This window comes from Carassius gibelio, chromosome A7, assembly GCF_023724105.1.
Source record: "Carassius gibelio isolate Cgi1373 ecotype wild population from Czech Republic chromosome A7, carGib1.2-hapl.c, whole genome shotgun sequence".
NCBI classification, from domain to species: Eukaryota; Metazoa; Chordata; class Actinopteri; order Cypriniformes; family Cyprinidae; genus Carassius; species Carassius gibelio.
Window position 1 is genome coordinate 16,831,684 of NC_068377.1, and position 22,410 is coordinate 16,854,093.

Below are 22,410 nucleotides of genomic sequence, written 5' to 3' on the forward strand. Positions count from 1 at the left end.
GGCAATACAATACATATGCACATACATACACACATACACAATTTAAAAGTCTGAGGTCATTAAGATCCTTCTAATGGTTTCGAAAGTATCTTGTCACATTTATTTGATCAGTAAAACAGGAATATTGTAAAGTTTTATTACAATAAAGTAATTGTTTTCTATGTGAATATATGTTTAAATGTCATGTTTTTTTTTTTTTTTTTTTTTTCGTAATGGCAAAGCTGAATTTTCACTAGCTATTACTCCAGTCTTCAGTGTCACATGAACCTTCAGAAATCATTCTAATATGCTAATTTGTGCTTAAGTAACAGTGTTATTGTTGTTGTTATTATTATTATTATTATTATTATTATTATTATTATTTTTATTATTATTATTTGGGGAAATATGAATTTTTCAGGATTCTTTTCTACATAGAGAGAATAAAAAGAACAGCATTTATTTGGAATATGAATATTTTATAACATTATAAATGTCACTTTTGATGTCAATATACTGTTATGCTGAAAATCAGTAATAATTAATCTGATAAACAAACAAACAAATACATGCATGCATACATACATAAATCTAACTGATCCCAAACTACTGTACAGTAATCTATATGCTTGTCGAATATTTAATTTGAAAACCTGAAGCATTAATGAGTTGATCATTCACTTCTACACTCTACTTTCAAAGCAATCTACTGTATGTTGGAACATGGACACAGGGTTTTGCTAGTGAGACCTAGTGACGTCAGGTGCAATTGCTTGCAGTTGCTGTTCTAATTCATCCCAAAGGTGTTCAATGGGATCCATGCTTTGTGCAGGCAAATCAAGTTCTTTCACACCAGACTTTCCCCCCAAAGGGAGTCTGTTAGTCAGAGGTGATTGCATGCACCTGCTAGTAATAAGTGTAGCTGAAACAGTCAAACACGTTCATTTGAAGAGGCTGACCACATTATTTTGCCCACTACTACATAAAACGACTACATATTCACAGTCAAAGCTACACATATAGTAGGACTATGTTACAATACTAACTATACATGACTGTAAATTAATTATGGTGTTCAAATTATTAACTACACATCAAACATCATAACTTAGTTTTTATAACATCTGTTGATCCTAAGTCTGGCCATGCCATGGACTGGCATTAGTAGTACTTAGAAAATGTGCTTAAATATAGAGCCAGGTTGGTATTGAAGAAATGCATACGCACCCCATAAAGAGTAATAGAGAGAAGTGTTAGTTGGTTTCAACAGACCACTCATGCCTTTAATAAACAGTAATGTGTTTCTGTCACACACGAGTGCCTAATCATGCCAACCTAATGACGCCATAAAAAAAAAAAAAAAAAAAAAAAAAAAATGCAAGACCTGAATGACATCAGAATGCCATTAAAGGGCCTGGTATTATTCCATCTAATAGATATATAATTGTGGGAATTCAATGCAAAATTACACCTGAGATAATTAAACGCAGAGTATGAAGGTATTGAGATCCAGGTTTATATGCGCACCAGAAATGAAGCCTTTGTTTACCTTTTATTTATTTACCAGCACAAGTAAAGCGCTGTTGAATATGAAATGTCAAACTATTTATGTGCAGCGTAAGCACTTAAGGCAAGGCTTTTTAGTTTTTGACGCAACCTGTAAACAACAGAAGATCTAACGTTCTCTGTAAAGACCAAACATGAGTTGGCAGATATGAAAGCATTTATCCATGGAAACAAGAATATGCCTATTTATGCAGACAATAGAGGGGGAAAAAATAAAAAAAACAGTACTCCTGCTCTCAAAATCCACTTCACACTCTTAAAGACCTATTCTGTTTAGATATGGCAATTTGATCAATTCCAAATGCTTTTTAGTCCATTTCAACCTAAATAGCTGCTTCCGTGGGCAGTCAAGAAACAGTAAGTCTCTCAAATGTGTTATTAATAATTCATCTGAGAATGCTGTTTATGAAGTTCGGGAGGCAGGTCTAATAAGCATGGACAGCATCTAATACGCCATGTGCTGGACGAAGCGCTTTTGAGAATCATTACTTTGTGTGCTCGTCTAATTGAGACTTCATAAATTACCCAGTAGGCCTCACCTCGCTGCGGATTGCTCCCTGCCTTCGCTTGAACGATACGTTGCATTTTCTCGAGAGTCACATCATTGTTGAGTGCATGTAAAAGCAGGCATCTGAAAACAGTAATTGCCAATATGTAAATAATAATACTTATACAACTGCATCGAGTAAAATAAGCCAAGACGGCGAGCGAATGAAGGTCCTTTCTGTTTAAAGTTTCAGTACAATCGCAACAATTATCCGCTTTTCCTCACTTTTCTCCGCTCTCGTTGTTTTTGGCAGGCAAATCCATAACATTCTTTTTGTTCCACTTTGGTCTCCTCCTTTTTCCCAAGCCTGAGAAACTTCAGACATGAGAACCTCTAATATAAAACCAGTGAAATTTACCTAGGATTATAAGTCATTGACAAATAACCTTGCTGATAGATGCGAACTAGATTTTGTTCAAAGCACTCTGACAGCCTCAAAAGAGATTAGCGGAGTTCTTATCGGGTCAGGGGTGTCACGGGGGAAATGTGTTTAAAGTCACATTGATTTATTGAAAGATTTTCCAATAAGAAGACTTCTCTCAACTCTCAGACGTGTGTATTAGTGTGTGTGTGTGTGTGTGTGTGTGTGCGTGAGAGAGAAAGAGACTTTAACGCAGTCATTGTGAACTCTGCTGGAAAACAAAGAAAAAAAAAAATATTAAAAACAATTGTCAGACCAACACATAGACCCCAGATAAACACAGGAGATCTTTGATGGCCGGGCAAAACTACACTGTGTTTCCTTTCCCTTTCCCATCGTCTACTGCGTGCTATTCTTCCAGATGAAATAGATGACCGATATACACATGAACGTTCACACGCACCCACAAATACACACACATCCACGCTGACAAGCAAGCATAAAAAGATCCTTTGTTCCTGCAGGCATTCATTTGACACTATTACCTTCTTAAGTGTAATTATGAATCTTTTCAGAAAGCTGGATTGTGGGAACTACTGGGTTTGGCCCCGGATCCACCCGCCAGCAGCGAATGGATGAGAGAGAAAACTCAGAGTATCACTCCGCACCCCTGTCAGAGAAATGTCATTACCCCTGTATCTCTCTCCCAGTCTTTCACGATCCCGTCCTCGTCCCCCCTCCCAAACAACCACTCTCTCTCTCTCTCTCTCTCTCTCTCTCTCTCTCTCGTTCTCTCACACTCCCGCTGCTTCGTTTGATCTCTGAGGTCTACTGGAACCCTGGAAAGCTATTCCAGCATTTGCGGTCCGTCGGAGTCCTGTGGAGAACCTTCTGGATGTGTTGGTGTGTCCAGGCTGTAACCCTTCCTGCTGACATGGCTCTCCACCACACAATCTGTCAGAGACTTCAGGTTAACAGCACACCACAAGCTCGGATAATGGACGATGCTTCCTCAAATGCACCAAATCTAACAATTCTGTACCACAGTTTGCTTGTCTACATTGCATTGTGACTTTTAAAAGACTCATGATCTGTTAGTACTTTGTCAGTACTGTTTTGTTTTTCTTTCTTATACTGTTCTGTTTTTCTTATTTATTTCTCTCCCTTAATTTTGCATCTACTCTATCAATATATATATATATATATATATATATATATATATATATATATATATATATATATAAACATGGGATAGTGTAACACCTCAAAATATGTTCCTGTTTGTACTCCATTTAATGGTAAAAGTTACATAAAACATAACATAACATAAAACTGATGTTATAAACAGTTCACTGCCAGCTTATGAAACTTAACCTGGGCTTCAGATAATACGCTGATAAACAGAGCAGGGAACCTGAGAAGTCTTGAGAACTCATAGATACTGTAAGTGTTTGTTTGTGTCTTTATCGAGCCTGAAATCAAAGCCTTGCCCCAGTTATGTGTCGACCCATTGTTAAAACCACAGGTACCACAGCAGTCGACAACAGGAGCCGGATAATATTTTTATCAGTAACACTCCCACGTTTGTTTTCGGGGATGACAGGAAATGGCAGCGTTTGTTCTGATTTCGACCCCCTCCCCTTCCACAAAACAAGACTAAAGAATGTGGGAAGACCCACAATGCACACTGATCTCTTGTTCAGATTGAAATGCTTTGTGCATTCATCTATAACTGCCCAACATGCAAAGATAACCAGCCAGTCTGATGATCAATAAATAAATAGCAGACGGCATAAAAAAGCAAGATAGAAAGGGAGAAAATAATTACACAACGACAGACAAGAGAGATGGAGGGTTCTTTGACTTCTATTTGTCTTGTTATAATGGTGGAAAACAGAGAAGAACCAGATGACAATGCCAAAGGTGCTTTCCGTGACTATGGTGCACTTTAGTTTCCCTGTTTATATTATAGACACAAATTCCATGGTTTTTGTTCCGAGAAGTACTACATGTTATATAAAATAGTATTTAATATAAACCTAGCAAGAGAAAAGATAATAGAAATCAAAATGTCTGTAATCTGCCGTTTAACTATTACTATTATATAACACCTTCATCATTTTTAAATGCTATTTAAGCATGTCAGATTCATTGTCTCAAATGGTATTTTAAATATTAGCTCATTTAAATTGATGAAGAAAAAAAACTAATTTTAAATGCATTTTTCACTAGTTCAAAATTGTGAAATACAAGAAGTAACCTTTGCATTGAACATATAGACACTTTCTGTGTTGCAAGTAAATAATCCTTTATTTGTTAGTTTGTTCAATTTAAAATGTAGCATTCATTATCAATGCATTTATCAAGTTCTCATAAAGTAATCTCATAAATAATTGTAAGTATTTTAAGGAAAAAAATGCCAGTACTTCATTAACCACAAATACACATCTGGTTCTAGTTTTCTTCATTTTATAATTCAGGTAAATTTTGATGTTGATTTCATGTTAATTGTAGGAATTGAACTGTCAATACAAATTGTAGTAGCATGGTTGCAAAACGAACAAATAAATAAAAACATAATCATAATACTGCATATAAAATGAATAAAAATAATCAAACAGCATATAATATTTAGAAATTAAGGTTAGTGAAAAATCAAGGTTAAGTGAATTAACAAAATCAATGAATAAACCAACAACACTTACATTGCAGATTTTGAATATTATTCATGAAAGGGCCTAAACAAGAACACAAATGCTAATGCTACATGCATGCTGTGTATGTATAAATATTACATTTGCACTGAATTAATTCGCAAACTAATTCAAAATGCAACCAAAATTAAGAACTAAATAACTAAAGAAACGAAATAAACATTATTAATCATATCCGTGACAATAGATATTTAATAATTTCACCCTTTAGTGACAGAAAGAACAACAATCAGTGCACATACTATTTAATGATCTGTCATCCTGAGCTCACTCTGATACGCTATTCCTCTATTACAGTGAATAAATACAGTGGTAGCTGACATAAGGTCTATGATCAGATGCTGGACGTCATCCTCTCATGTTAGCTTTGTAGCAGAGATGTTAAGAGCAAACGGCGAGAGTGTAAGGAGTGGATGTTGGAGCTTATAAAGTGGAGTGATGGAAAGAAGGTTCATGGTGGGGTTATCACAGCCAGGCAGCACCGGGAGCTACGTGGCTGTTTGTGGGTCTCCCAGCGCACACACAAGCGCCGCAGAAATGACACTTGCGTATAGCTGTGTATCACAGAGCAAACAGCAGCTCTTTGCCTCAAAGTCTGCCAGCCTAGAGAGCGGATCAAACGCAGTGTTTGGGTGAAACCGTATCGACAGAGTGTCAAGCACAACAGGGGCTGTGAGGAGGGGCACTCTCTGTCTTCCTTTTTTCTCTCTCTCCCAGCCTCTGTTTTTCCGCAAAGAGCCATTGATGTGTGTGCCAGTCACACCGCGCTTTGTGTGTCGATAGCTAATTGCTCTGATGGCTGAAAGATGGACAGACAGAAATGAGGAGTGAGATGGCAATCAAGTAGGTCGGATAGAAGAAAAAGAGCCACTTTATTACAATTCCATTACGGCTCTTTCAGCATTGCGACACGAGTGAAGGAAAACCATTACTCAACCTGCACATGCTATGAAAAATGAAACTAGTTTTGATATACAAAACTGCTTTGTTCTCGATGAAGATAAACAGTCTGGGCATGTTTGTATTCATTGTATAAAGTCCATAGTAAAACCATACCAAAATAACGCGTCAAAAACAATCAAAAGGGAAAAAAAAGGAAGAAAAAAAAAAGAAATCTTGCAAAAGCCATTTTAAACAGTGTGTCAGTACCGGACAAATGACATTGTGGTAACACCCACCACCCGGCCTCCATACACAAGAAGACAGATATTGAACAGGACTCCACACGCATCAAACAACTAGGCCTGGGTCCCGCTGTAATCACCAATGTCCAAATCCTCTAACAAGGACCAGAGCTCTGTCCCCCACATCAAACTATGTCTCTGCATACTGGGTTTCCATTGCTTTACTCTTTATGGTGATCAATTAATGCTGTCGGGTGTTTATCATTTTTTAAAGTGTTAAAGATTACATCTTTGTGGGAAATTTGAATAAAAGAACAAATTAAAACACTATTACATATCTTGTTGTCCACACTGTCCTCTGCACATGCCTTACTTTAGTTTCAGTCAGTTATATTGAGTGACCTGTAGGGGGAGCTGCTCTTTTATGACTTGGGGGGGGGGGTATTTGTGTAAGACAATAAAAACATTAATTTGCCCTGAAATCATTCCTGACGTAAATGTAAAATGGTGCCCATTGGAACCCAGTAATGAAGCATGCGGCATCTCTGCAGCTTCTAATTTGACTAGTTAAATGACTCCATTACGTGTTTAACAGACAGAGGCAAATCATTTCTGGTCAGTTGAGGCTCACTTAGCCGCGTCACAGGGCTTGGGGAAAAATCGGAAGATAACTGGTCCCGGTTCTTTCCTCTTTTTTTTTTTTTTTTTTGCACTCTATAATATTGTAGGCCAAAAGTAAGAGGCTGAAAGAAAAGCTGATGATATGACCTGCACGTTTTCTCTCATTCTCTCTCATATCTGTCCATCTCTCTCTCTCTCTCTCTCTCTCTCTCTCTCTCTCTCTCCTTCTGTGACAGGGTTTTCATCCCTCTGTTAATTAGGTGTCCACTGTGCGTGATCAAAGTCTGTATAGTGAAACACATAAATAGATGCCCATCAGGGAGTGTTTTCAGCACAGATTTGACATACTGTATAATCATACATTTCCTCTAGCTTGACTGGGTTGAGAGGCTTGACAGTATTAGGAAACAATGAATTCTGAAACTTTTTTAATGTTTTATGGATAAAGCATCAACACTTTACAAAGAATTGGTACAATAATTTACAAATGGTAATTTAAAGGAGGTGTGTAACTTTAAGAAAAATAGATGTTAAGCCTCGGGACTAAGCCTCAAACTAATTATTATGGTAGCTGTTTTATTTAACTTATTTATTAATTAATTAATTAATTAATTCATTCATTCATATTATATATATATATACGCATTACAATTAAAATCAATAACAAAACTACACATTTAACATTTTACTAAATATAAGATTAAACATTTGAGGTAAATGTTGGTTTGCAGTTATTGATCAAACTTATAACTACTAATAAATAGAAGGAAATATTAGTTTGATCTCTCTCTCTCTCTCTCTCTCTATCTCTCTTTCTCTCTCTCTCTAACAAGAACCTGGGTAAGAGGACAAAATCAAACATAATTTGGAACAGTTTTTGGTAATTACAATAATTTAATAATTAACACATTTTTTCTAACTCAATGGTATGAATATTAATTAAAACATGTCTAAATATGACATTGTTTTAAGATTTTAAATAATTTTAAGTAGAAAAGGTCAAAACCTCACAAGGGAAAAAATAAATAAACTGGGCGAAATAAAACTGACTTTTTTTTCTTTTCTTTTTTTAAATCTAGATAGTTTATTTATTTATTTATTTATTTATTTATTTATTTATTTATTTACTTATTTATTTTAGGTGAGGGTTATATAGTTAATACAATAGATTAAGTTTAAAAGTTTATTGAACATATCCAACAGTTCCCACTAGATACAATAAAAAGTAATTTGCACCTCTAATGTTTGTTTGTTCCCCCATGGGACACTAAACGCCAATATAATTCTGTAAAGTGCCACACACTGAGATTGACACATGCTTTCACATATCATTCATCCATAGAATGTGAAGCTGGAGTTGAGATGATAGAGGGTGTGAGAATTATCAAACCCACAGGGAACAACACCAATTGCTGATACCAAGTTGCCGTACCACAAACAGACTTGTCAATCTAAAATCACACATCACACGTACACACACAAGCACAGGTGGGTAAAGACAGGCACTCTTAAGGGATATAGGGCTGATTAGAGCAGGTGCGTATGAGTGAGTTAGATGGGCATCTCACCTCTTGCTTTAAAAGGAGTGATTAGGAATGGAAAAAGAGTTGGTGTGTATGTGCTGATTCCTAGAACACTCTCTCTGCCCTCTGCCTCTTACACAGAAGGACAGGAACTGAAGCCCTCTGCACGTGCAGGAAGCAGGAACATCTCTGCTGATGGACAGAGAGCCAATCACAGGCTGGCATCGCTCGTAAGGATCTCAGCACACGTCGAAGGATTTCATCATGTAATCTGCAAGCTTTCGAGTTTCTCTTAGCGGTTATTAAATGAGTCATATTTTAAATGAATTAATTTATTATAGTGTATGTCTCATTGGAAACACACTAGGCTACTTTCAATGAAGGTCTCAACATGAAGATGAAAGGTCACACAGAAATGAAAATTATTCCTGTATGACTTAATTTCTTCTGAAGAATATCATTTTTCTCTTAGTGTTTATTTTTATTTTGTTTTATTATTAATATGTTTTTTTTTTTTTTTTTTTTTTTTTTTATGCAATGGAAGTCAGAGTCCAGTGTTCTGTTGGAACCCATTGACTTTTATTATCTGGAAACAGCTGATGCATTCTTCAAAATATCTTCTTTTGTGTTCCACAGAATAAAGAAGGTCATACCGGTTGGGAACGACCTAAATGATGACACAAACTTCATTTTGGAATTTCATCTTATTTAAAATGAATTGCCCCAGCTGTTCCTGCATGGGTCCAGAGTCTCCCGCTCTAATGGGATAGGTAATTATGCAGTCTGATCTCAAAGACGAGGGATTTAAGAACTAAGTATACTATGTGACACATGTCTGAGATTATTAATAGTCATAACTGGATGGACAGATGGACAGGCCCGAGATAATGCCATCAGTTGCTATAATAATCTGCACTACAAGTAAACAAGGACTACAAAAAGAGCTGGGTAAATGTCTCCGTACAGTAACAGCTTCTATCTCCTAAGTGCCGGTCTCACAGCAGATGTCAAACACTGGTAAAATGCAATGGCGTGAGATCCTAAAGAGCAAAGCTCTCTTTATCCCTTCAGCATCCATGGCTCGACTCTTTGTAGTCTGACTGAAGTGCAGTGAATTGGGCCGTTTTCAGCCCCCCTCCCCAAACGTCCGAGTCCTCACAACCCCCACACACGTCTGATTGTTGATCCTCCTGAAGAGGACAGATCAAATATTCCACTCCAGTCTGCGAGCGGGGCACAGATATGATTGGGGCTGACGGACGGGGCCCCCAGTTTGAAGTCTTAACAGACAGTGTGACTTTGATATCTGTACTCGGCGCGTATCACCAAAGACACAGGGAATGAATGAGAGTTAGGGGGAACTGAGAGAGAGGCAATGAACAAAAGCATCTGTGGAGTGGTCTGGGCCAGCGGCAGCATGTGTCAGAGGCTTTTTGAAGTTTAACCCCCTTCCTCTCTCTCCTCCTCCTCCCCATATTTCTCCCGACAAAGGCCCCTCTTCTCCCTCACACTTCCTGCTTTCTGGGAGAGCCCAGTGGCGACACATATATACGCATACACACCAACCAAATACCAGCCCCTTGACTCGCATACTTTAGACAGCGCTACTTCTAATAAAGGCAGGAAACTGCTGTTTATTCGCTAAAAACAAAGTGTGTTCAATTGTTCAGATTGTAATATGGAATGATAAGGATAATTATAATTATACCGTTTCCATACTGTATATTAGCATTCAGACCAAGGCACGATAATGTTCTGTTTATTATAAGCCCGCTGTGCAGATATGTCATCTGCCACTTTAAATGCTTGCGCTTTTTAAAAATTGGGTGGATTCTGATTGGCTGTCAATGTTTTTAGCATTCATAAGCTGCAATGTATCATTATTGTAATAGTGTGGACTGCACTATTCTCATGTTTTCACTATTCTCTTGGTGTGAACGGGCTTTAATTCACTATCACAGTACCAACAGGAAGTCTTTCTGATGGCCTCTAAGTGAGAACTGAAATCCGAAAGCAGCAAAGTTCATCTAATAAGAGGAAAAGAGATAAACGTGCGCAATCATCATTTTCTTAACTTGTGTTTCCGCAGATTCAAAGCGCTGAGCTTTAGCATAAACAGCAGGCAGGAAAAGTGGGTTTTTTAAAAACTCCGTCTTCCTGGGATTGAGCGTTTCGGAGCAGAGGGATGAAGAAAAGACTAAACAGATGTCACAGCTTGGCGGGAACGAGGGAGTTAAATAGCTTCTTTTTTTTTCTCCCTCTTTTAAATGTCTCACATATAAACAGATTTTGTTGCTTCTTAAAGTGGGCTCAAAATTAAAGCGTATCATTTTACACACATATTGCATGCATATTAGTGAGCCCCAGCTGCCTGTGTCCTGTTCTTAAGAGCCATATGATTGAGTTAGGGGCCCGGGTATCAGATAAGATTTAAGCCTGCTCTCCCTGTGCGCTCCCCCCTTTGCATTTTACTGCTAACTTATTAAATGGAGAGAAATTACATTATTTTTCTGAGTGTATGTGTAATTATTGTCACACACCTGTGACTCCTGCCATACACGGCAAGAGGAGGAGAGGAAGGAAGAGACGGCGGCGAGGGGAGAGATGTCGCTCGGAGCAGCGGGAGCTCTGGGTTTTTTCCTTTAAATGGTGGGTGAGAGAAAACCAGTGAGCTTATTAATCACCGAATGTCTGTCTCAGGGAAAACAGGGATATTCTAACAACTTGATATCATTGTGATATCATTGTGAATCTGATCTGGAATTAAATGTCCTTTCATGTTGTTTCCTTCAGACAATAACATTCTACATGCAGCCTGAAGTTTATGGAAAAGTTTCCCTTTTTTGCCTGCCAAACAGGCTTTCTTTCCACATAGCACCACCAAACTGTTCTGTGTTGGCAGTTCTAGATGGCGAACAAAACGTCTCATCTGAAATTCTGATGCATGCGCCAAACACACATTCATTTCTTTCTTTTCTTCCATTTGTTCTTTTTCATTGCTTTTTGAGGGGACCACCCCGTGGAAGGCAGCATGTGAAATACAGCTCTGAAGACAGGAAATAACCTATTAGAGAGGGAGCAATGATCTTCCTTTGCCCCGACTCCAAAAAGTGACTCAGAACGTTGTAATTGTTTACCTTTGACACTGACCGTAATTCTTCTCCGCTCCGCCGTAACAGAATATTTCAGCGTCAAATGTCATCAAATCATTCGGTTTCACCTATTTCTTTTCAGCACCCCCTCTTTGCTTCACATGAGGAAGGGGCAGAGCAAATGAGAAAACGACAAGAAAAGCTGTAGATTGGCTTGTTTAAGATATCCAGGCATTATTCACTGTCAACTAGGCCCTTAAAATGTGACCACCGTGCCGTCCGTGACTTGTACAAATACATGGGTGCCACTCAAAGCCTTTTATCCGGACACTTTTGAAAGAGGCATGATAAAAGCTAAGCGCGTCAGGAGGTTTTACACTGTCAGTCTCGCTTTCCTGTGCTGATCTAAATAGCAGCGTTTTTTGGTGTAATGTTTTAATAGAAAACAGATGGCCACAGATGTAGGGCTGCACGGAGTCTTTAATATTTTAGAGTGGTCTTGCTGTAAATGTAGAAGCAGCTGTTTCCTCCCCGTTGTAAATTTGGAGTTTTTAATTTGTGATTGACAGCTATTGGATTTGCTGTAAATTACAAAAATGAATATGGAAGCGATGGAACCGACGGCCAGGAGGGGGGGGGGGGGGGGGCATTTGACGCTGTTCATGGATGAATAGATTTATGTGCACCCAAATGTGAGGTGTTTACATCCTCTCTCTGTCTCCTCGGTCTGATTCAGCTCAAGAACGCCGCTATATACGCCGCCGATAATTAAATGTACATGAATATTAAAATATAAGTGCGGGTGGAGAGGTTGCGAGTCGGGGGGGAGGTGTCTCTGGCAACAGAGTTCTATTTCGATGTGTTTGTTTAGCTGCTGTTCGTTTAGGTTTAATGTCAGCCGCGAGTACAGCTCCCTTGACGCTTACGGCAGAGGTGATTGTCATCAATTCGCATCTTGGCATTTAAACCACCTGCTTCAAATATGCGTATTTGAAATGCAAATAAACCGCATATGCCCAGACAAATTAAAAAACATGGTGAGTAAACACTTTTGAAGTCATAACTTTCTCTCTCTTTTTTTTTCATCAGTGACTTGCACTGTCAAATGTTCTTTTACTCGAGAAGGCAACGCCAGACAGATAATGCCTCTCAGAGCAAACCTGCATAATGCTAACTGATTATATATTTATTTATGGTTTTGTTCACAAGGCATAGAGAGCGGTTATGTTTTTATCTCGGCCTCAGCTTGATTCTAATGCCTCTGGAGTGTTTTCGATTAACCTTTTTTTTTTTTTTTTTTTTTTTTTTTTTTTTAAATGAATGCATTATATTTTCCCTCCTTATTTTCTACCTCTCTCTCCTTCATCGCCTGGCACTACAGTTATTCAAACATCAATAGCTATACATCTTCTTTAGCACTGACTCTTACTTTCATATTGATATTTATATGTGATCATTACTTTTCTTCTCCAGGCTTTTGTCTCTATGTGTCAGCTCTAAGTTGCAATATCCAATAGTGCATTCAGAGCAAAACACAGAGCAAATATGTCACATCAGGCTGGATACCTTTATAATGAACCCGGCACATAATTCTTCTTAAAGGGTCAATTTAAACATGATAATGTTGTGCATTCTGCTTCATCTCTTTCTGTCCAGGCCGTGTGAGAGGATACTATGATAAAGATGAGTTTTTAATCAGGCAGATGGCTGATACGCTAAACAATCTTCCTGAATGTGTGTGATCACTGCCATCACTCTCATTAATCATCATCATCATTCTGGTCATCAACATTGTCATCATGTTTGAGATGAAATAAAAACACGTTCACAGTGACAATCTGTGCTTCTGCTGTTCTTTTTCTTCTACAAAAAGAAATGAAAAGAGCAAGGTGAAAAAAAAGAAAACAAATAAACGCTACATCGTCTGCACCACTGCTTCCCAGCATCTCTGTTCTCCTGATTTCGACAAAAGTTGCGGCTGTTTCATTTCGTCAGATGAAAAATTTGAAGTAAACACTTTGTAGTGAAGTAGACACACATGAATCAGCTTCATTACCATTAAGGACCTCCTTCTAAAACATGCAAACTCCGGGTTCGCTCGCCACACCTCATCGAGTATCGACTGTGCCGCTCTCAGAAAAGCGCCTGTCATTTGTTTGATGAGCAGCTGTCAAGCGCACACAGTGGCCCGTGCACAACCAACACCACCACCGCCGCTAACGTTCACGCACCTGTCAACCGCAGGCAGGCAGAGCCCCTGATGAGGTGTTGCCTAATTGTGTTTTAGAAAGCGATGACACCTCATCTCTACCTCTCACTCGCTCCACTATGATATGTCTCTTAATGCAATTAGGCATAATGAAAACCTAGAAATGGTGAACTCTGGAGGGCTGCTGGAAGTGATGCGGGGTGGGGAGGGGGGTTGGACTTCCTGCTGAGAGCAGGCATTCAAATGAGAACATAATAGGAACGACAGAACAAGAGCAGTATTTTCGGTGAGATGACAACAACATAAAAAAAAAAAAAAAAAAAAAAATCCAGGTAGTTAAAGACATACTCTGTGTTTTGTCAAAGTGGACGTCATTGTTGAAGTTGAAGCCTCTGCCCCTCTTTAATGATTTCCGCATAGATACAAATAATGATCTTGGGAAGAGGAAAAACGAAGAAGACGGTCAGAGAAAAGCAAGAGCACAACAACAGAAAGAAAAAAAAAAATCAATCAATGTATTAGACTGAAAAGTTGTTCTGTTCTCAAGGACATCGAGTTCTCGGGCATTCTGTCGGAGCTGTCCAGTAGAAAAAAAATGAGACATAACTTGGATGAGACGCCAGCGAGAGGGGAGGGGGAACGGAGTGGGGGAGAGGAAAGAGACACAGAAATAAACCCAACTCCCATCTGATGACCAGCTTGTCTATAATACTGAATCCCTGCGCCGTGCCAAGATGCAGAAACAGGATAAGTCCAGATCGGAGAGATTTGAGCTGGTCTCGGGCCTGTGCGAGAGCGGCAACAACTTTCAAACGTGAACAAAAACGCTGTTTCACCTGCTTAACCAGTCCTTTTTGTAAGTCGATAAGAGATTTGACCATAAAATTGAGCGAGGGAAAGAGAGGGGAAAAAAATTATACATGGCATTCATCTTATCTTTTTCTCCCCCTAAAAAATTACAGGACAGATGATGTGGCCATCTTGAGATCGTTTGTCAACTGTCAGCCTGGGTTGACCTTGCAAAAAAGAAAAAGAAAAAAGAAAATTTAAAGCAAATGAATAATACAAATACAAACAAGGAGGTGGCTGATATCATCTTTACCGAAAAATAGGGAGAATGAGGAGAGAGAAAGAACCGTTGTTTTTGATAATAAAGAGACACTTTGTCTTCCATTTAAAAGCGCAACCAACATGGAAATCCATTACGAAACGCTACTTAAAAAGTGTGACCAATCCTTGTGCAGTCACTTAGAGACTGGAGACAGACTATGGTGTTTGTCGGATTCTGATCAGCGAGGATTTAACGATGAGGAGGAGAGATTTGGTTGGCTTTTTATTGTTTTGTTTTTTTTATCCCTTGTTTTTTTCCATGGGGAAGGATACATAGATAGATTGATGACACGGATGGGAGGGGGAGCTCTGCTTATCTGTTTTCTTTCTCTCTCTCTCTCTCTCTCTCTCTGTATCAGTCTGTCTTCCATTTACAGAAGCATTAATGTGCAGAGCTATGTGCTCATCCATTGTTCTGAGTTTTACAGCATAAAGAATTGTTTGTGGAGTGGAGATTGTCAGATAAAAAAAAGCTTAAACTTAGTGGGGGAAAAGACACAATATGTAATCTAAAGTGTGGAAAAAGAATGATTGGCCAGAATAAGAGGGGATGAGGTTTCATATTAAAAAAGGTTTATCTTAAAGTATGGTGCTAATCCTCCGAATAATCCCCCCTCCGCCTCTCTCTCTCTCTCTCTTATTTTTTTATGTTTTTTTATTTATTTTATTTATTTTTTTGCATGCTGGCTTTCTTAAACCTATAACTCATAAAGTTCTTATATTTTCTGGAGACAGGCACGCTAGGCCTGATTTTACAAGAATTGCAGCCCAATGAATCATGCCTGAGAATTCATCCTCTAGTGGTGTGCGACTCCAGAACTGATAATTAAACAACAAAACAAGTTTTTTCAAAAGGAAGTGCAAAGAAACAAAGAACTTGTTACATAAATGCAGGAAATTTCGCTCACTAATCAAAAGGAAGAATAATGCTGGTTATCATGGATAAATGCGAGAATTGTTTTCAAAACTGCTGGAGCAAAATGTTTAATAAAATGTATTAATATGACTAATTATTATCATTGTCTCTCCTCTTTGTGTTCTATATAATTTGTAAATCAGTGTTCTTTGCTTCAGTGGAAACTCATCACATTAGAAACTGCCTGTAAACTGCTGTTAGGCTGAAACATATGGGTGCATGCAGTCGTTAGCCCACTTCATAAATATTTCATTCATATTTCCTGTTTGTGTGCGTGGAGCCGTGTGACTGAAAGCCTATGCATGGGTGTGTGTCCATGACTCTCTCGCTCTCTCTCTCCCTCTTTTTTCCTTCTTTCTGTGTATAATTAAATCTCAGCAGATTTCCTTTGAAACTGCTAATCATACCAGTAAATCAAGGCTGAGATTTATCTTGATGAAGGAATAGAAAATAACTTCTGAAAGTAACCGAAACACTGCTCGAGAACAAACAGAAGCAGGCAAAGGTAAGCTTGATTTCAGACTTTTCCTCGTTAACTGTCATCAGCCATCATTCAGCCTCAAACACGCTCAAATGGCAATATTCTCCACGCAGGCAGTGTGTTATAGTGCGCGAGAGAGAGCTAAAATGGGATCACAGGCCACTTATTGAGTTCTTGCGGACACAAAAGGCCTACTGTTGCGGACAACTACAGCTGAGGCAGTTACTGTACCTTTCAAAACTAATATGTAACCATATCTGTTTTAAAACGACGATTCATATTACTGTGAATGCAGGAGGAAAGTGGTTCCCATCTCCCAAACCCTAGGAAACTCGAGTCCCGACCTAATGGCCCTCAATTGGAAGGTGGCCTTTTGTGGAGGGGGCATCGCATTTGTAGAAAGAAATGACAGATGAAATATTTGCGGTGATGTAAAACATCTTCGGCTTTTTTTGACAGCACAATGCCACTTACTGTGCTTTATGGTCGTTGTGGCGACACAAAGGTCATTCCGAATATGACTCAGTGGACAAGGCCAGCACTGAATGAAAATTAGGTTATATGTGATCAACCGAGTTATTAATCTGATTAAAATGGATTCTCTTTGCTTCCTATTTAACAAGGCTTGAGAGAGAGAGAGAGAGAGAGAGAGAGAGTAACACACTCAGAAAGAGAGGGATGAGGAAGGGAAACAATGGAACATTCTGTTTATTTATCCACACAAGAGTGGCAGCGCAAAATGCAGTGTAAATTCGTTAACGTATAAGACAACATCAATACCGCGAAATGTGCATTTTTACTTTCCGCATGCATCGGTGTCCTTGCGCTGCCGCCTCATCCAGGTAACCTTTCTAATCCTGATTAAATTACTGCAATTAGAACAGCAGCTCTCCTACCTTCCCCCCATATTTCCCTAATAAACAATGCGCCATCTTAAATCCATTCGATGGGATTTGCATGGAACAATGCTCGAGCTCGTGCGATTTATTTCCATCTCTACAGAGGAATTAAGTGCATTTTTTAACAGCTAATGGTATAATGTGGGCTTATTTCTCATGCAATGTTTTTTTTTTTTTTGATTTTTTATGTAGCTCTTTCACTCCTTCTATTTGCAGGGACTTTGCTTCCACCCTGTTTATTTGAAGTGTAAATCAAATGTGGCTTATTGGACCGGCTCTTCTTTCACACAGCGATTCGAATGTGGAAGTACACGGATTCCGACAGATTCGTCTGTAATTGCTACACGACCCCTCAAAACACACCCCTGTTGCCTCTGCCTCAGTGTGTTTTCTGCATTTGTTTTATTAACTTTAGCGCGTTGTTTGCCATTGATGTGGAATAAAGGAGCAAATAAAAGTTGACATACTTGTGCTTTTTTTTCTTTTTTTAACTCCAGCGCCTGCCAGCCAGAGTCGGGGCATATTCTCTCATTACGTTTGGAGTGTATGTCATACGCCGTGTGTAAGCACGATCATTATATTGTGTGTGTGAGGTGTGCCCTTGCGCAGGCAGGTGTTGTTCTGCCGGTACTATCCCTCTGAGAGCAGATCGTCACATCTGAGAGCACCTGGGGAACGCAAGCAGCGCAGCTATGAGGAATACCTCAAATTGAACAAAGTCGGAGAAACAAAACAACACACAAACAAAGAAATAAGATCAAATATATGGGGGGAGGGGTGTGTGAAGAAAACGCACTGACAAAAAAAAAAAAAAAACTCTGGGGCTTTTTAAGCAAATCTATTAAGTATTAGCTTAAGGGTTTTTGTCATTAAATGCAAACTATAGTGGGCTACGAGGGAATAAAAATAATGGAAGCATGCCGTTATTACTGTGCCAGTGAGAGCACTTCATATTCTCCTCTCCCAAGGTTTTCCCATCTAATATTATGAATAGCATAATTGTTTTGCTGTCATTAGCATTGGATATTTCTCTTCCTTTGTTGTCATACTGGAACTCAATCCTTTATTCAGCGACCACTCGTTCTTTTTCCCCTCGCTGCAAATGACAAAGTCAACTGTAGCCTACTGTACATCAGATTTTATGAAATTATGTAATTTATGCAAAATTATGTGGCCTTTTAAAAGCTTTTCTGCCCCGCCAAAGTTGATATCGGAGTAAATTAGCATTCAGGAAAAATATTTTTAGAGATTGCACAGCGGATGGAGGAAATCAACAGGTACCATTCAGTGGGCCCGACAACAGCTTTTACAATTAATTGCTCTTTGAAATCAGAATTTACGTCCCTGAGTGACAAGGCGCTAATTCACCCAGGTTGAAGTTAAAATGGTAATATTGAACATGTGAAATAGCACCTCGCCTTCACCCGACGAGCCTTCTTCACACTCCGCACAATGGAAAGAGTAGAGAAGCACCAGCACTGTCTGTCACCTCAGAGACTTCCAACGAGAGCGAAAGAGAGCGAGCAGTCTTGGTGAAAGCGCTCCCCTCCGGCAGTGTGCTCTAAGATGGAGAAGCGTGGGACAAGGCTCAGAGAAACAGTCTGTTGTGTCATGTCAAGAGTCTACCTTTACTCTGTAATAAGACTGTTTGACAGCTCTTAAATGTACCACAACAGTGCGCTCGGAGGCTGACAGCATTTAAACTCCCGGTGACAGGTTAAATGTCATCTGTCAGAGATGAATGATTCGTCTCGGAGTCTTTTACAAATCAGTCATAGGTAAAACTCGGTTCACCACAGGTTCTCTGGTTTGGACTTCTACGGTAAGGAGCTAGAGATTACGGAGCGCCTCAGCGTTCCCAGGGGAGGGATTAAGTGTGCATAAAACACAGACCTGGTGACCCTCGTGCCGTACACATCATCAGAATGTCACGGGTTCTCCCGCTTCTCCGTGGTCGCCCAAAGGCAGGGGCTGCGTGGATATTAACAGACAAACACGAGCCATATTACTGTTAATTAGCCACCTGATGAGGACAACATTACTGGCAATTACCAAGTTTCATCCCTGCACCGCTTTTTGAGTGTGGAGATCTCTTTTTTTTATGGAAGGGAAATAGCAAAAAAAAAAAAAAAAAAAAAAGGAAATCAAGTGATGTTTTGTCTGTTCTGTGTTATATTCTCTTTGACTTTCTCTCTGCGTCTGTAATAGTTCTAGTTGTCCGTAAATTAGGAGACCGCAATAATTACTTGGTAGTAATTGCTATGTGGTAAATGAGCATGTCATTGAGGTGACATGCAGTAGTGTGTTTGTGCGTGGAGTAAAGTGTTTCTAAGAAAAAATATTTCGAGAATTTGAACACTACACACTGTATGGCAGTGGTTATTAACTGGTGGGTCGCAGGTCTGTTCTGATTGGGTCATGTACAGTACAGATTTTGTATATGTGAATGTGTGTGTGTGTGTGTGTGTGTGTGTATCATTAAGTAAAAACATAAAAACAATATTTGTACAAAATATAATAATTTACATATATATATATATATATATATATATATATATATATATATATATATATATATATATATATATATATAATTGTCATTATTAAACAATTCTAATAATTAAATATTTTATTTAATAATCATAAACTATGTAAAAGTGGATTTATACATTTAAAATGTATTTTTATTGTCTCAAATTTCTATAAAAGAATCATATTATACTACATTACATTACATAAATATATTTAAATCTATAATTTTATTAAACATTGATTTCGATACTTATCATCATTATTATATAATTAAAATAATAATAACAATAATAAAAAATAAAAGTCGTTTATAAATACACATTGACAACTGCAGCTATATTGTATTTTAAGTCTACTGAAATATATAATGTGATGAAAATTTTGTGGGAAATAAGAGTAATGGAATATTACAATGAACACGAAAGTTCTGTTCCATACTAAATGTAACTTACGAGCAAGTGTGATGTTAGTGCGAGCATGTGAGGATGTTTTATCCTGTTCCTCGGTATGAAGAGAAAGTCACAAGTCGCGTCTGTTGCATTACATCTGTGGGTTCACTGTGCGCATTGCAGGCACCATATGTTTTTAATTATAATAACAGAACCTGGTCAGAGAACAACACACATTCGCACAAGCGCTCTATTACCACACTCCGAAAACAAGAGAAAGAGTGAGAGGTAGAGAATCATATTAAGTTAGAAGTTAGCGAGGGGGAAAGATGGGGGAGATCAACTTAAGGCTGACAGAAAGACCGGAAGTAGTGCACTCTCTCTGACCCACACAAGACTGCGGTCAAGACCCAGCCGAGATAGGCTCTGATCCTACACCCTCCTGACAGTGATAATTAGCCACTGGTGACTAAACACCATTTACCTTTAACTATACCCCCTCATGTCTGCTGGGCGGGATACATGCTAACATGCACACACGCGCACACAGGTTAGCAGACAGGCCCTAAAATCAAAGGAGTAAAAATACTGGGAGTAAATTCACACGTATATTCAACTGCATCATTTATAAAGGCCTTTTTTAAATATCAGAGTTTGTAAGTCTGCCGTGACATATTAAGGAGGACACACTGTAAATTGATAAACCCAAAGGGATTTGCATAGAAGAAGAAAAGGAAAGATATAAACCAATCCGCCTAAGCATACATCTCTCACCCAGTCCCTATTTCTCTCTGTTTCCTTCTCTCTTTCTCCGTCTCCAATCATCTATCATTCTCACTCAGTGTTCGGAGTTTGGAGTGAATGGGGACAGGGTTCACTGCTTTTCCACCAGGGGGTGTCATGGCCTTGTGAACTAGGAGGGTTGGGGTGAGCAGCCCCCTCTTACAGCAGTCCTTCAAATCTGATCTCTCTATACGTACATCCTCTCTCCCTCTTTTTCTGTCCATCTCTCTTTCTCTGCCTACTACAGACACATCACTTGAGGAATGTCTTGACTGTGTGGCAAAACAGGATTGTGGGTTGTGGCTGGACGGGTCTTAGCAGTAAACAACTGAAACCTGGGCTCCAAAGCACCATTGTGGGCCTCAGACTCTCACACAGACACACACTTTATACTATTAAGCAAGGTTAGAGATGAAAATTCACACACTTTAGACAGGCTCGCTCTGTACTAAAAATGCGCGCTCGCAACTTCTCCTGTGAGAAATCTGAATGTGGCCATTTTTCATGACGGCTAATGGAGACAGGGCGGGTGAATCAAGATAACTGTTTACACTGCAAGCTACGACGACCGCGACAATGAAAACAACAACAACAAAAAACGAAACGGGGTGAGGGTAGAGATTGTGCGAAAGGCTCGGCGAGAGTGATGGCGGCAGACGGAAAGGACGCTAATAATCTAATTTCTCTCGTTTGCCCTTTTTCCTTCGCTGTAAGTGGTGCTTCACTATAAATGAAAGCACTTTTTCTGGAGACACGTTTCGATTCTTAAAGTGCACCAGCAAATATTTAAAAAGCATTGAAGGCCACGTTTTTACTATAAGCTGGCCTTAAACATTTTGCACAGGTGCTGCAGATATCTGGGACTGCTGTGTGCTTATTATAACACTGATGATACGTTGTTAAATTAAGGGGAAGACAAAGAGGAGCAAAAGAAAGACAAAGAACACAATGCTCTAGACATGTTCAATGTATAGATGAAGATATGCCACTAACAGACCTAGTATTGATTATATGATACACTTACACAATGGCTGCCTTGCACAATGGAACAAGGCCATTAAGCAATGCGAACAATACAAAGCTAATCCTCTAGACTACACACAGTCTGAGGTGTCTGACAGAATTAAATCATTAAATCACTGCGTTAAATCACAGTTATACTTCATGATTAATACGTGCTATGCTACAAATAAAACTATTGTAATGCTAATATAATTTCAACCTAGCTTCAGTATAAAAAAAGGAAAATGTACATGGTAAATATGGGTGAGGGTTAATCTATAATACTATGAATGTGATGTAAGAATGTAGGATAATTGGCATGCAAGAGAAAGTGTGTTTGTGTGGTATAATGATAAGGGTGTCACTTTAAAATAGCTCTCAGTCATTCCATCCCAGATGTCAAGGCATACCATATTCAGCTTAGATTTCTAAATATTAATGATTTATGCACTATTTGCATACAAACCTAATGCCAATCTACTTCAGATAATCATATTTTGCCGCAAATTAAATTTTCAGAGGGATTGTTTGCTTCATCTATGCCCAGCCCCAATGAATCATG

At 38.8% G+C, this 22,410-nt stretch overlaps 1 protein-coding gene across 7 annotated transcripts in view; it reads right to left on the bottom strand.

Moving 5' to 3' along the window:
- The window catches only part of LOC128016678 (zinc finger protein 536), a 175,171-nt gene that overhangs the window by 20,557 nt on the left and 132,204 nt on the right, over positions 1 to 22,410 (bottom strand). The window contains exon 7 of one of the 7 annotated variants that reach the window (XM_052601372.1): positions 12,937 to 14,752. The exons of the other annotated variants lie outside the window; for them this stretch is intronic. Within the exon in view, the coding sequence (XP_052457332.1) occupies positions 14,685 to 14,752 (68 nt within the window). The 3' untranslated portion in view covers positions 12,937 to 14,684. Of the gene's footprint in view, positions 1 to 12,936; positions 14,753 to 22,410 lie in introns of those variants that run through there. 7 annotated transcript variants of the gene reach the window in all.